We start from the raw sequence: 12,125 nt of genomic DNA, 5'->3' as shown, positions 1-12,125 counted from the left end.
CTAGATACCAGTGTTTCCAGGGAATTTCTGCTAAGTTACTGGAGCCTCCTGGGACTGTCTGTGTTGCCTATATCATGAGTGTGGTGTGGACCTGAAAAGAGGTGTTGTGATCACCCTGGAAAACAGAATTGCTGCAGTCAACAAAATTTGAGGACTGCTGACACATAGGCAGAGAGAACTTGACCTTAGGATAGAGTCAGGGCAGGGACTACACTCCAAGAAACCCGGTTTATGATCTAGGGATCTGCAGGTGTGTGTGTGTGTTGGGGGGGGGGATGGGATGGTGATAAGATGCTAGTAGAGAGATAGGGGATACATTCATGTGGTGATAATTTTTATACAATATATGACATACTAAGTGCTAGAGAAGAATAAACTGAAGGGTGGCTCATTCCTGGGGAAGATGGCATCCAATGGAGTTAGGTTGGATGAAGGCAGGTGTCCTTCAAAATGGAAAGAGAAGGGAATTAGAAGATGCCTTGGGCAAGGATTCTTTCCCCTCCCTCTATTTACCCTAACAATGACTGTCATGTTCCTCTTAACTGGAGTCTTTGAGTCTGAGACCCAAGAATCTGTATTCTTTGGCTTCACTGGAGTCATTTTTTTTTTCCTGCAGATTTTTTTTTATTTGAATTAGAAACAACATTGTTTTACATGATAATCCCAGTTCCCTCTCCCTCCCCTCCTCCCCTACCATCTCCGCCCAACTAAAACCCTACCTACCACATATCCTTTCTGCTCCCCTTGGATGGTGAGGCCTTCCATAGGGTGTCATCAGAGTCTATCATATCCTTTGGGATAGGGCCTTGGCCCACCCCCGTGTGTCTTGGCTCAGGGAGTATTCCTCTATGTGGAATGGGCTCCCAGAGTCCACACCTATGCTACGGATCAGTACTGAACTACTACAGGAGGTCCTGTAGATTTCCGAGGTTTCTTCACTGAAACCCATGTTCCTGGGGTCTGGATCAGTCCCATGCTGGTAGTGATCAGTCTGGGGACCAAGAGCTCCCCGATGTTCAGGTCAGCTGTTTCTATGGGTTTCACCAGCCTGGTCTGGACCCCTTTGCTCTTCACTCATCCTTCTCTGCAACTGGATTCCAGTTCAGTTCAGTGATTAGTTGTGGGTGTCTGCTTCTGCTTTCACCAGGTGCTGGATGAGGGCTATCCGGTGGCATATAATTCAGTCATCAATCTCGTTATCAGGGGAGGGCATTTAAGGTAGCCTCTCCTCTGTTGCCTAGATTGTTAACTGGTGTCATCTTTGCAGATCCACTGGAGTCATTTTTAAATATGCTAAGGTTCCAGCCTAAGAAATTACTAAGGTTTATAAGACAAAGGAACTTTACCCATGATGCAGCAGCCCAAGCCTAAGAGCAAGGGAGCTGCTTCATTTATTTCTAGGATCTTGCGGGAGTCCACGCCTTCCTATTCCCAGCTGTTTACTCCCTGTTTGTACCTCTCTGTCTAGGGCAGTGGTTCTCAACCTTCCTAATGCAGGGACCCTTTAATACAGTTCCTCATGTTGTGATGACTCCCAACTGTAAAATTATTTTCATTGCTTCTTTGTAACTGTTACTTTGCTGCTGTTATGAGTCTTCCAGTAAATAAATATGTGACATTCAGCCCCTGTGAAAGGGTCATTTAACCCCCAAAGGGGTCATGGCCCACAGGATGAGAACCACTTTAGAGCCCTTTCTGCCCCAGGGACTGGCTGCCATCTCTTTCTTTGACTTGTCTCCCTCCTTCTCACCAGGGTCTAGAAGCTCTGCTCTTACTATCGCTATTTTGCCCTCAAGGTCTGAGCAGCTTGTCTGGGAGTCTGCTTGGCTTTGATCCTATGCCTCCATGAAAGGAAGGTGGGGCCTAGTCCTCAGGAAAGCACCTCAGGCTGGCCTCATCTTCTCCAGGCTATCTGTTAGACTTCTTTGTGATCAGTCCATTTGGAGAATCTCATGTTTGCTGTTATTGCATCAGAGAAGCTGCTGAATAGACGGGGGTTCCTTAGAGGAGAGCTGTCTCTCAAGAAACCCCTGCTCTATTCAGTCTCAAATTTCCGATTTCACCAGAGCCGTGATGCCCTGGGCACCTCCCCTTCTCTTCCTCCACTGAGAGCCCTGGCCAGCAACTTTCCATTGCAGGAAACATCTGCTGGTTGAGGCCAGGCTAGGCCTGGGGTTACTGCAGGACATTGGCCAGGCCCATCACCCAGATCCTGTAACTTGAAGCATGTGCGGGGCTCTGGCCTTGCCCGCCCACCAGCCCTCCCTCCCTCCTCCCCTCCCTCAGGCCCCGGTGACTCTTAACAAAGAAGTCATTTGCTGGCCAGCTGAAAGGAGTGCCTTCTGGAGGCAAAAGGGGTGTGTGCAGGGGTGGGGATGAGAGCGCCCCATGCTGCAGCTAAGTGGTGACCCCTTCTGCCTGGGTGAGAGACATGAGTCACCGATGTCCTGGTCTGATGGGGGATATAAAGTACTAAACAGGCTAGTTGACTAAACAGGCCAGTCTGTGGGGCAGATCTGGACTAAGGATCTGGGCCATCATGGGCCTCTCTGGAGCTTCCGAAGAGGCACTTGTGAGTCACTCTTGAGTGTGAGTAGCTGGTGGAAAAAGACCTCTGGACCCAGCTGTGGGTTATCCTGCTCTGCAAAGTTTGCCTGTTCACGTGGGGCTGCCCTTCCGCAACTGGCAGCCTGTGTTGTGCGCCTGCTGTATCTATGTCTTCGGGCCTCACCTGGACTCTTGAGTGGCTGCATCCACCAGGGAGTATTGCCTGACCACACCTCCTCTGGGCTGTCCAAAGACTGAAGACAAGGGGAGGATGAAGTAGAGTCCAGCTGTGCGACACTGGCCAGCCAGCCGGTTCTGAGAACCGGGCTTATTATATCTTTTCATTTGTGAGAGTTTGCACTGGGAGCACAGCGCTAAGAGAGGAGAAGACACCAGCCAGGGTTCTATAGACCCTCTGTGCAGAAGCCAAAGATCACTTTGTGTTCAGTCCAGGCAAGCCTCACTGTTTTCATTCTGAGGGCACCTGAGACTCAGTATAAGGACCTGGGGACCCTTGCCTGGGACATTTATTGGGGGTGATGGAATCTCTGACAGAGTCTGGGGTCCTCTGGAGCCTCCTGCTGGAACTGGACAGCCAGTCTCTGCTGTGGTACTTGAAGAGGCTTGCTGATGCACCTGCTGGTGCGGAATGCTACTGCTGGCATGGATCTGAGAAAATCCCAGCCGTGAGTGTGTAACCTGAATTCTCTGTGTCCCTGTGACTATTCTATGCCCTCTCTCCTGCCACACTTGGCCTGGCTAAAGAGCCTGAGACTTGACAACCCTTGAGCCAGAATTCTTTGGCCATTTTACAGAGGTGAGCCTTGCCTCACCTTTGGAAGAGAATGTTTTACGAGTACATAGGGAGTGGGTGCAGGGGGCTAGGCTCTCCAGCATTGAGGGGCATGGGATGGAAAGCCAAGTATTCCCATCCAGTGTGTCTTTGTACTTTAGAACAGAGAGACTGGCCTACCATCTGCATCCACAGACAGTGAAATAAGGACAGCTAGGTACAAGTGCAGAGTAAGGATGCTTTCCCTTATCCTTCCCTACAGCTAATTGTCTTTTCCTCCTTGCTTTTGGGAGATTGTGCCTAGTCTTCTGTGCCACCATCTCTGTGGGTCCTGGATCTCTCTCATCAGATGATAGAAGTCTAGGGAAGAGGATGAAATACTGGAACTAGGAGGACTCTAGGCATCAGGTTACTGGATGCCTGATACTCAGTTGCCCCTGAAGTGGATTGGGGGGCCCCCTGGTAGTCTGCTCCTCATGCAGGAACTTTGTAAAGACTCACCCAGGGAAGTGGGAAGCTAGTGGGGGCCCCAAAGCAGGCAAGTGTCTCCTTCCATGAGTGTGCTGTTGCAGGGAAACCCCATGGTTTTCTTTTTATCAGTTGGATAACACTCATGTTCCGTTCCCAGTGCGTCTCCACATTCCTCAGGCAAACTGCTTAACCTCTGCCTCATTTCCCACAAGTAGAGTGGGGTAATGAAACCTACCCCGCGGTGAGGTGAGGCGATGTATGTGGTGGACGTGTGCTCGCTGTGGGGTGCTTGCAGTTGTCTAGAAAGTGAGATATAATGAGGACTAGAAGAGCAGTCAGGTCATCAACCATGGGTTTGTCCCGTGCGTGGGTTCTGTCCTAAGGGGCGGGGCATTTGCATTGTATTTAGTGATTCTTGGAGGACTGTTGTATCTGAGGTCTTCGTTTGTTTGGGTTTCATTTCGTTTTGTTTTGTTTTCGAGACAGGGTTTCTCTGTGTAGCCCTGGCTGTCCTGGAACTAGCTCTGTAATCCAGGCTGGCCTCACACTCAGAGATCCGCCTGTCTCTGCCTCCCAAGTGCTGCTGGGATTAAAGGTGTGTGCCGCAGCCGGCCTGCCTGAAGTCTTTTCTAGCCATAGAAATCGTAAGATAGATAAGCTTCTGCATAGCCTCCTCTGCTAGTGTGGAAACCTGGTTCAAGCTCATACAGGTGATTTGGGAAGTTTGACATCACACGATGATGGTAGTATACTTTGGGGGAAGGTAACTGGGCCTCTCATGTGACACATGTAAGTAAGTCAAGAACAAAAGCTTGAAATTCGTGTTATAGACAGATTGAGAAGTTCCTTTTCCTCAGCTCTTCTCTGGTTTCTCCCTCTTGGAGCATCGACCCAAACTGAACTCACACAGTTTGTTGTCCTTCTCTCTCTCTCTCTCTCTCTCTCTCTCTCTCTCTCTCTCTCTCTCTCTCTCTCTGTTCCTCTTTCTCTAGTCAGTGTTAGGTTGCAGCAGAGGTGGGCAGCACTGGGTTCAGACGTGATCTCTCCCAGACTTTGTTTCCATGTGGGCCTCTTCACTTCATAGAATGTTGAAACATGAACAGTCGAAGGGTCTGTCCCCTACCAGCTGTATGCCTGTGGATTCCCAGGGATGTTGGTGAAAGGGTAAGAGGCCAGGAACCACATGTCACTGCCAGCAGGACAATGTGTCCCTCAGGCCTGTGTCTCTGGCAGAGGGTCAGCAGCCTAGTGTGTGTGTAAGTAGGTCAGCACATGGCCGGGCGGGATGCAGATGTGCCTGTGTCCCCATGTATGGCTTTCCCCAAGTTGTATGCTCTTTGTATCATCCTTGAGTGTCCTTCATCTATGGGCACACATCCTTTTTATTTCCCTTTATTTGTTTTTAAAGCTTTTAAGACTGTCTGCTCTGAAAAGGCCGAGTTCCTAACTAGCGCCCTGGCTGGTGGGATTTCCAAGGAGGATTTGCTAAGTTAGTCTGTGGGAATGAGCAGGTACAGGATGCACAGCAGTTTTTAGGATCTGCTTCTCTACGCTGTACAAGTCCTTGGTTCTCTCCTGCCTTCTGTGGCTTATGGAGAATGGACTCTCATCTTGGGCTCTGCCACTATATAGTAGTTGGGTGCCCTTGGGCATGGGGCTTTTCTCTTGCCTCGGTTTCCTCATCGTACATTGGTTTGGTATATCATCTGGTGCGAATAGGGAGGGAAGTGCCATGCCTGTGCGCCTGATGTACTTTTAACCTCACAACTTGTGTTTCCCGTTTCTTTTCTTTCTGTTACTGGATTTTTAAATTTCACCTAGTGCCATGTTTTATGATTTAAAAAACATCATGTCTTTAGCTCACTGTGTTAGTCATAACAAATTTCAAGAGGTACACAGTGTCCAACCCTCTTCAAAGTCCCACTGAGAGCTAGCATGGCCATCAGATCCTTTTTACTTCCGAAGCAGAGCTGTCCGGAAGCAGGGCGGTGATAGCTGGCATCTTAGGTCCTGGGAAGACCCTTGAAGGTTTCCTTCCTTGCTTTCTCTTCTTGGGATGTATGTGGACTGTATTTCTAACTGACCAGTGCTGCATGGAGGGTTTTTCAGGGTCAGATCCTCTATGCTATTTCTCCACATCCAGGCCCCTTTCTTAACCAGGCCTCTCAGGGACTATGGGAAGAGAGCTTCCTATCTCTGCCTTTCTAATATATAAGCATTCCCTCTCTCTCCACCCCAGCATCCTTCTTTAATTCTGCAGCGTGTGGACACACCATGCTAATCTTGGCTGTTGTCTTGCAGGTGCTAAGCCCCACTTATAAGCAGAGAAATGAAGACTTCAGAAAGCTCTTTAAGCAACTTCCAGACACGGAGCGCCTCATTGTTGGTGAGCTAGTAACCTGGGAGGGGGCCAACAAGGAAGTCTGGGAGTTCCAGAGAGAGTACTCAGCCTGCCTCTGACCAGAGGCTGAGAGCCAACACAAGCAATCGGGTCGAGCTGGCACCAGGCGACATCTTAAGTCCCAGATCTTAGGATCAAGCACCATGCTTGTGGCATGCATCCTTGAGAACCTACCCAGGAGAGATTAAGAAGCATACTTCCTGCTGCAAATGGCTGCTCGATAGAGCCAATTGCTGCCATAGTAGTAAGAGGGTGAAAGCTAATTGAGCAGCATTGGCCTTTTTAATTGTTTTAAACCCAGTCTGTCATTGGCTATCATACTCATTCATTATCCTGCCACCAGGCAGTATTATACTCTATCTCCTCTGTGTTCTCATCATGAGATGTCAGTGACTTCCCTGGCTGATAGATCAAAGTGGCTCACACACCTAGTCAACAGCATATGGCTGGTCTCCCCCAATGCTGGAGGGATGGTGGCATGCTCACTGTACACTGGTTTGCTGAAAATGTCCCCTGCCTCTGAGCTTCCATATTCTGTTTCCTACACAGATTACTCATGTGCACTCCAAAGAGACATTCTTCTTCAGGGCCGACTCTACCTCTCAGAAAACTGGATCTGCTTCTACAGCAACATCTTCCGATGGGAAACTCTGGTAAAGAACTTGGGTTGGTGGGGAATGGTGGGGGAGGCATGCATTGTATCTCAGTGGTAGTATGCACACCTCTTACCCAGCATATACAGGCTTCTCTGGGCTTGGTCCCCAGCTTTGCAAAAAGAAAAGAAGAAAACACCCAGATTTGTCCCTTTGGGTATCATCTTGGCCATGACTGAGCAAGCTGCTTCCATTTTCTTCATTTACTGACTTTGTGTTCTTCCCAAGCCTTTATAGTGTGTGTCCCTACCCCTACCTCCTAGCTCCCAGACTGTCACCTTGGCCTGCCTTGAACTCAGAAATCCACCTGCCTCTGCCTCCCAAGTGCTGGGACTAACGGTGTGCATTGCCACCTCCAGCTCAGCCTTTATATTGTTATCACAAACCCGTGCCTGAGCATTGGAGGACACCCAATTCTGAGTCCCAGCCATGGCATCTCTTCTGCCATGCACATCTTTCCCATCTCTTGGGTGTGGAGGACAGTCTAAATTTTTTTTCCTTTGGCAAATGCAGATAGCTCTATCTGGTATGTTATAGCAGAGAGAGGCAGCAAAGTAGAAAGGACATTGACTGAAGGGCTCAGAAGAACTGACTTGCATACTTTCTGAGTTCTGCATTTTTTTCAGTTGTGATGGAGAAAGGCTACTTAGATGATTTTGTAAGTAGCAAAAATAGCAGGTCCTCTGCTCATGTACCAGGCTGTAGAATCTAGGTACCCATGACTGGAGATAAGACCCAGTTGTTCCTTCATACATGACCTCTGTGGCATAAGGTGTAAACTGTATGATCTCTAAATTGGTCCCTTCTGGGGCCAGAGGTATGACAACTGCGATTTTGATTTTGTCTGGCAACTACTAGTGCCAAATGAACACTCTTTGCCTTATTGTACTAATGCCCTCTTTTGCTTGCCACTCTGTCACCATGGGGATGCCAGCTGACAGTCCGTTTGAAAGATATCTGCTCCATGACTAAGGAGAAAACAGCTCGCCTCATTCCCAATGCCATACAAGTCTGTACTGATTCAGAAAAGGTGAGTGTTGTCAAGTTCTGACCTTTCTGCCCATGCACCCTACCCCATATCCCACTCCCCGTCTCTCCACTTCTATATTGCCACCCTTAAGTCACCTTAGTCTTTGGACTAATGGGTTTGAGAGTGGCGGGCAGTAAGCACGGTACAAGTTGTAGAAAATACTGCCTGGGTGAGCAGGGTGGTTGAAGACTGAGCAAGGGGTTAGGGTAAAATGTAGAACTTGGAACTTTGAGCTAGAAGAACACCTGATTTGAGTCTTGTGACTATAGACTATGTTGGATAGCCTTCATATGCATATTTAGATTTAGTTGAAGGTTGGTGGGTCAGTAGGCTTGTCTCATTCTATTTATGCTGTATCCCAGCTCACCTCTTGCCTAGTTCCAGTTGGTGTGCAAAGGACATTTATATTTTTGAAGACACAGGTTATAACTGGGGTAAAAAACACAGAGGAGAGTCTGGATAAAATACTGAAGGGCTTGGTTACAGTGGGGATTTAGAGATTTCAGGGCCCCAGTGTGCTGACAATTTTGGATAAGTGACAGTCGGTAGCATTTGGGACTGAGTATTTTGGATAAAAGAAAGAAGAACCGTGTTTCCATTCACTATAAGTTTTCACAGATGTTTCTCTGCATCTTCTGCTCCAATCTAGCACTTTTTTACTTCATTCGGGGCCCGGGATAGGACATACATGATGATGTTCCGACTCTGGCAGAATGCTCTCCTTGAAAAGGTAAGTACTAAAGGGGAAGTGGACATAAAGTTCCTCTGTCAGTGGATGGATAGACAGAGACAGATGATAGATTTATAGATATATAGGGATTGGCTCTGTCCTTCAACCTGGGGAAGCCACCCACCCACAGTGTTCTTGTTACTTGGATACTGTCCCAGTTAGGAAGTATAGTATGGCTGGCTCTTAAGGAGCCTATGTTCCTGGGAATCTCCCACTAGTAAGTAATCTTGACTTGAGTCCTGAACAGGGTCAGTTTTTTGTTTTTTTGTTTTTTTTTTTTCTGAGAATGTCCCAGCACTGCCAGAAGTAAGGCACCTATGACATCTTATTTTATTTTATTTTAGTTTAGTTTTGAGTTTCTTGAGACAGGTTTCTCTGTGGCTTTGGAGGCTGTCCTGGAACTAGCTCTTGAAGACCAGGCTGGTCTAGAACTCACAGAGATCTGCCTGCCTCTGCCTCCCGAGTGCTGGCAACTCTGTCTGCCACCACTGTCTGGCAACTTCAGGCACTTTAGTACTACTGTTTTTTACTGCTCCAGGACTTGGGTTAGCCAAGTAGAATGGAGTAGGTAGCCAGAGACATGACTGTTGTGAGGGAAGCAGGTTTCCTATCCACAGGTACTCCAGAAATTATGTATGCCTTGGCAGATCATGCCAGGCCACACAGAAAAGCACTGGAGCTGGTCAGGAGGCTGAGTGGGCAGAAGAATGGGCATGAGCCTTTACTGTGATCTCCTGGGATCAGCTGGGGCAGTCAGGATGAACAGCCCATGAAGGTATAGGATTAGCCACTAATATTCATTTCAGCAACCATCAGGGTCTAGAGACTATCTCAAGTTGCCTGGCATCCAGTTTTAGGGTACCTAGGCTTGAGAGAGGAAACTTGTCAAGCTAGTGAAGGGGAGATTGTTGCATACCTGTAAGCTGTTTCTAAGTCTAAGAACTTGCTATCCCTGGGAGGTTCTACCCTGGCCAACAAGACATTAGGTCCTAGAGAACCACCAACAAAGAAAATTCAGTTAAGATAGCCACCAACTGATGACTGGTGTGTTTGAGTGAGGTTAGAAGGAGACACCGATGGAATATTACAGCCCATGTCCATAGAGAGTTCCCATTTTGAAGCAGTCAGATGTTGGCCAGAGAAAGATACATAAGGGGGAAAAAATCCCTATATAAATAATATGTACCTCCAACTATGTTACCATTTGACTGACATGAATGAATTAAATATATGTATGTATGTGCCTTGACTCTAGTCTGAGCTAATTACTTTCTGGAGAAAACCAACTAAATCATTTTTTTTTTTTTATCTACAGTTTCTTCTAATTTGAACCTCTAGAGCCCTGGTATAAATTTTGGTAGCTTTTTGAGCTCTGATCTCCTGACCTTATTAGGCCTCAATAATGGTAGAGTGATAACAGGTCTGAATAATTACTTGCAGGTTTGATTTTTTCTTTCAGTTCACATCTGTTGTCATTTCTGAATAGGACACAGAGCCATTCACATCTGTCTTCCAAAATGACTCTTATTAATGACTTTTATTTAATGAGGGTCTGCTAACCATGCTTGTCCTGACTATGTGAACTCTAATTGAGCCAGGCAGAATTGGTCAGGGAAAGCGATACAGGGAAGGTGAATGGTAAAGCAGGCTAGGACAGAGTTTGGCAGAAAACAGGTGTGCCCCAGGCAGGGAGAAGGGCGTCCACATAGGCTAGAGATATGAAGGGAGTTCTAGATAAGAGATGAAGGAGTCATCACTGAAAGCTAGCACTCAACACCTGCTGGTAGAGAAGCAGGACCCAACTGTCATTCTAAATGGTTCTACAAAGTCAGAAAACTGGAAAGTTGACTTAAGCTATTTTTCCAGATGCCTGAACCATTCCTTCAAAGTGTGGAGGCCTCTCATATTATTTAGAAAGTCAGGTGTCAGGATTCTTGAATTCATAATTATTTATTTATTTTTAGTTATTGGCTGCATCTTTTTCTCTTATGCTCTCACCCTCTTTTTCCACATACTTGTCACTACTGCTTTCCTCCCTTTTATTCTAGTCTATGACTCAATAATGGCTTTCACCCATGATCTTAGTTTCTTTGACTTTGTTTCATAGTTCCTTTCCCTTGCTTCTCTCTGGAAACTGTACCATATGAAAACTAGCTTTTCTTAGGACAGTATTATTTAAAGAGGACAAATAGATGCCTCCGCAAAAGGCAAACACTGAAAACTGGACACAGGATTGTTCACAAATTGATTGCCCTTCAGAATGAAGAAGGAAATATTCAGGATGTCAGGAGAGGGCTGGGGTGTTACAAGACTGAATCAGTGCACCTGTGGGTGTTCAGAGATAACTGTGGCCCTAGATTAATATGAGTGCAGGATTGGGCTGCGTCCCATCTTCAGAAGGTCTGTTAATCCCATTCTGCAAAGCTCCATTGAAGGGACAGGCAAGAGTGGTCCACATCCTTGGTTTTGTTGGAATCTACATTTTCAGTCAGGAGACTGGCATCTGACAGGGACATCTGAGGTGGATGGTGTTGTCATAGAGATGTCCTCTCTATTCAGTTGGGAAGAGAGACTTTTGGTTTCTTTTCCCCCTAAAGGGGCCAGCCTGGCTTAGTGCTTCTGTGCTGAATGGCAGGGCCTGAGGGAAGGAAGATCAGGGTCACTGCTCTTATCTCTTGCAGCCCCTATGCCCCAAGGAGCTCTGGCACTTTGTCCACCAGTGCTATGGGAATGAGCTGGGTCTAACCAGTGATGATGAGGACTATGTGCCTCCAGACGATGACTTCAACACAATGGGGTGAGTGTGGCCTTGGGTGAGCTTCCTGGAGGATATGGGGATCAAAATGGCAATGAAGACATCATTTGGAAAATGGTGTCTTCGTATCACCCTACAGGAAACAATGGAGGAAACTAGTGTTTCAGGCAGAGGGAACAGTAACAGGGCTTTGTGGCTACTGAAGTAGTCAGAGATGAAGCCAGGAGGTGAAGAGAGCAGGGACTAGTAGTAGTCTTTTGGCCAGTGTGACACTTGGCAGAAAGGAATGGGCAGGTTTGCAATACACCATTGATTAGTTCTGAGTTAACATTTAAACAGTACCAGTATGGCTACTGTATTGGAAAGACACTCAGCTGGAGAACAAGGGGGACCTGTTGAAAGGTTGCTAGATGATAATTGAGAGGACAGACAGTGGTGGTGGTTGTAGTAGGTTTGGCAGTAATTAGCTCCTCAAAATATTTTGAAGGACTTGCTTATGGCTCAGAAACAAATCCCAGGTTTGATTTAAAATTTGTTGGTGTAACACTTTGGACGAATGGAGTGGTTCCAAACATGAGATGGGAAATATTGTTGGCAGAAGATTTTGAGATGAGAAGGTTGGTTTTAGGCAAAGGGGATGCCTACTAGCCAGGGGGACAGATCAAGTCAGCTTCTGAGGTTGGCTGTTGGGCTGGTGAGGAAGTTTGGGCCAGGGCTATAAAGCTGAGAGCTGAGAGTCACTTGT

General features: G+C 47.1%; 1 protein-coding gene across 3 annotated transcripts in view; it reads left to right on the top strand.

The window, feature by feature from the left end:
• Nucleotides 1-12,125, top strand: part of LOC100760809 (protein Aster-B) — a 78,148-nt gene that overhangs the window by 53,126 nt on the left and 12,897 nt on the right. For 2 of the 3 annotated variants that reach the window (XM_035443589.1, XM_027411865.2), the window contains exons 4-8: nucleotides 6,113-6,197; nucleotides 6,762-6,865; nucleotides 7,800-7,895; nucleotides 8,545-8,625; nucleotides 11,307-11,422. In XM_035443589.1, coding sequence (XP_035299480.1) covers nucleotides 6,113-6,197; nucleotides 6,762-6,865; nucleotides 7,800-7,895; nucleotides 8,545-8,625; nucleotides 11,307-11,422 — 482 coding nt within the window. Of the gene's footprint in view, nucleotides 1-2,314; nucleotides 3,234-6,112; nucleotides 6,198-6,761; nucleotides 6,866-7,799; nucleotides 7,896-8,544; nucleotides 8,626-11,306; nucleotides 11,423-12,125 lie in introns of those variants that run through there. The other variant, XM_027411866.2, reaches the window with a different exon arrangement.

Source organism: Cricetulus griseus, chromosome 4 (genome assembly GCF_003668045.3).
Source record: "Cricetulus griseus strain 17A/GY chromosome 4, alternate assembly CriGri-PICRH-1.0, whole genome shotgun sequence".
In the NCBI taxonomy this organism is placed as follows: domain Eukaryota; kingdom Metazoa; phylum Chordata; class Mammalia; order Rodentia; family Cricetidae; genus Cricetulus; species Cricetulus griseus.
The sequence above is the reverse complement of the archived record's forward strand: the minus strand, read 5'-3'. Positions and strand labels throughout refer to the sequence as shown.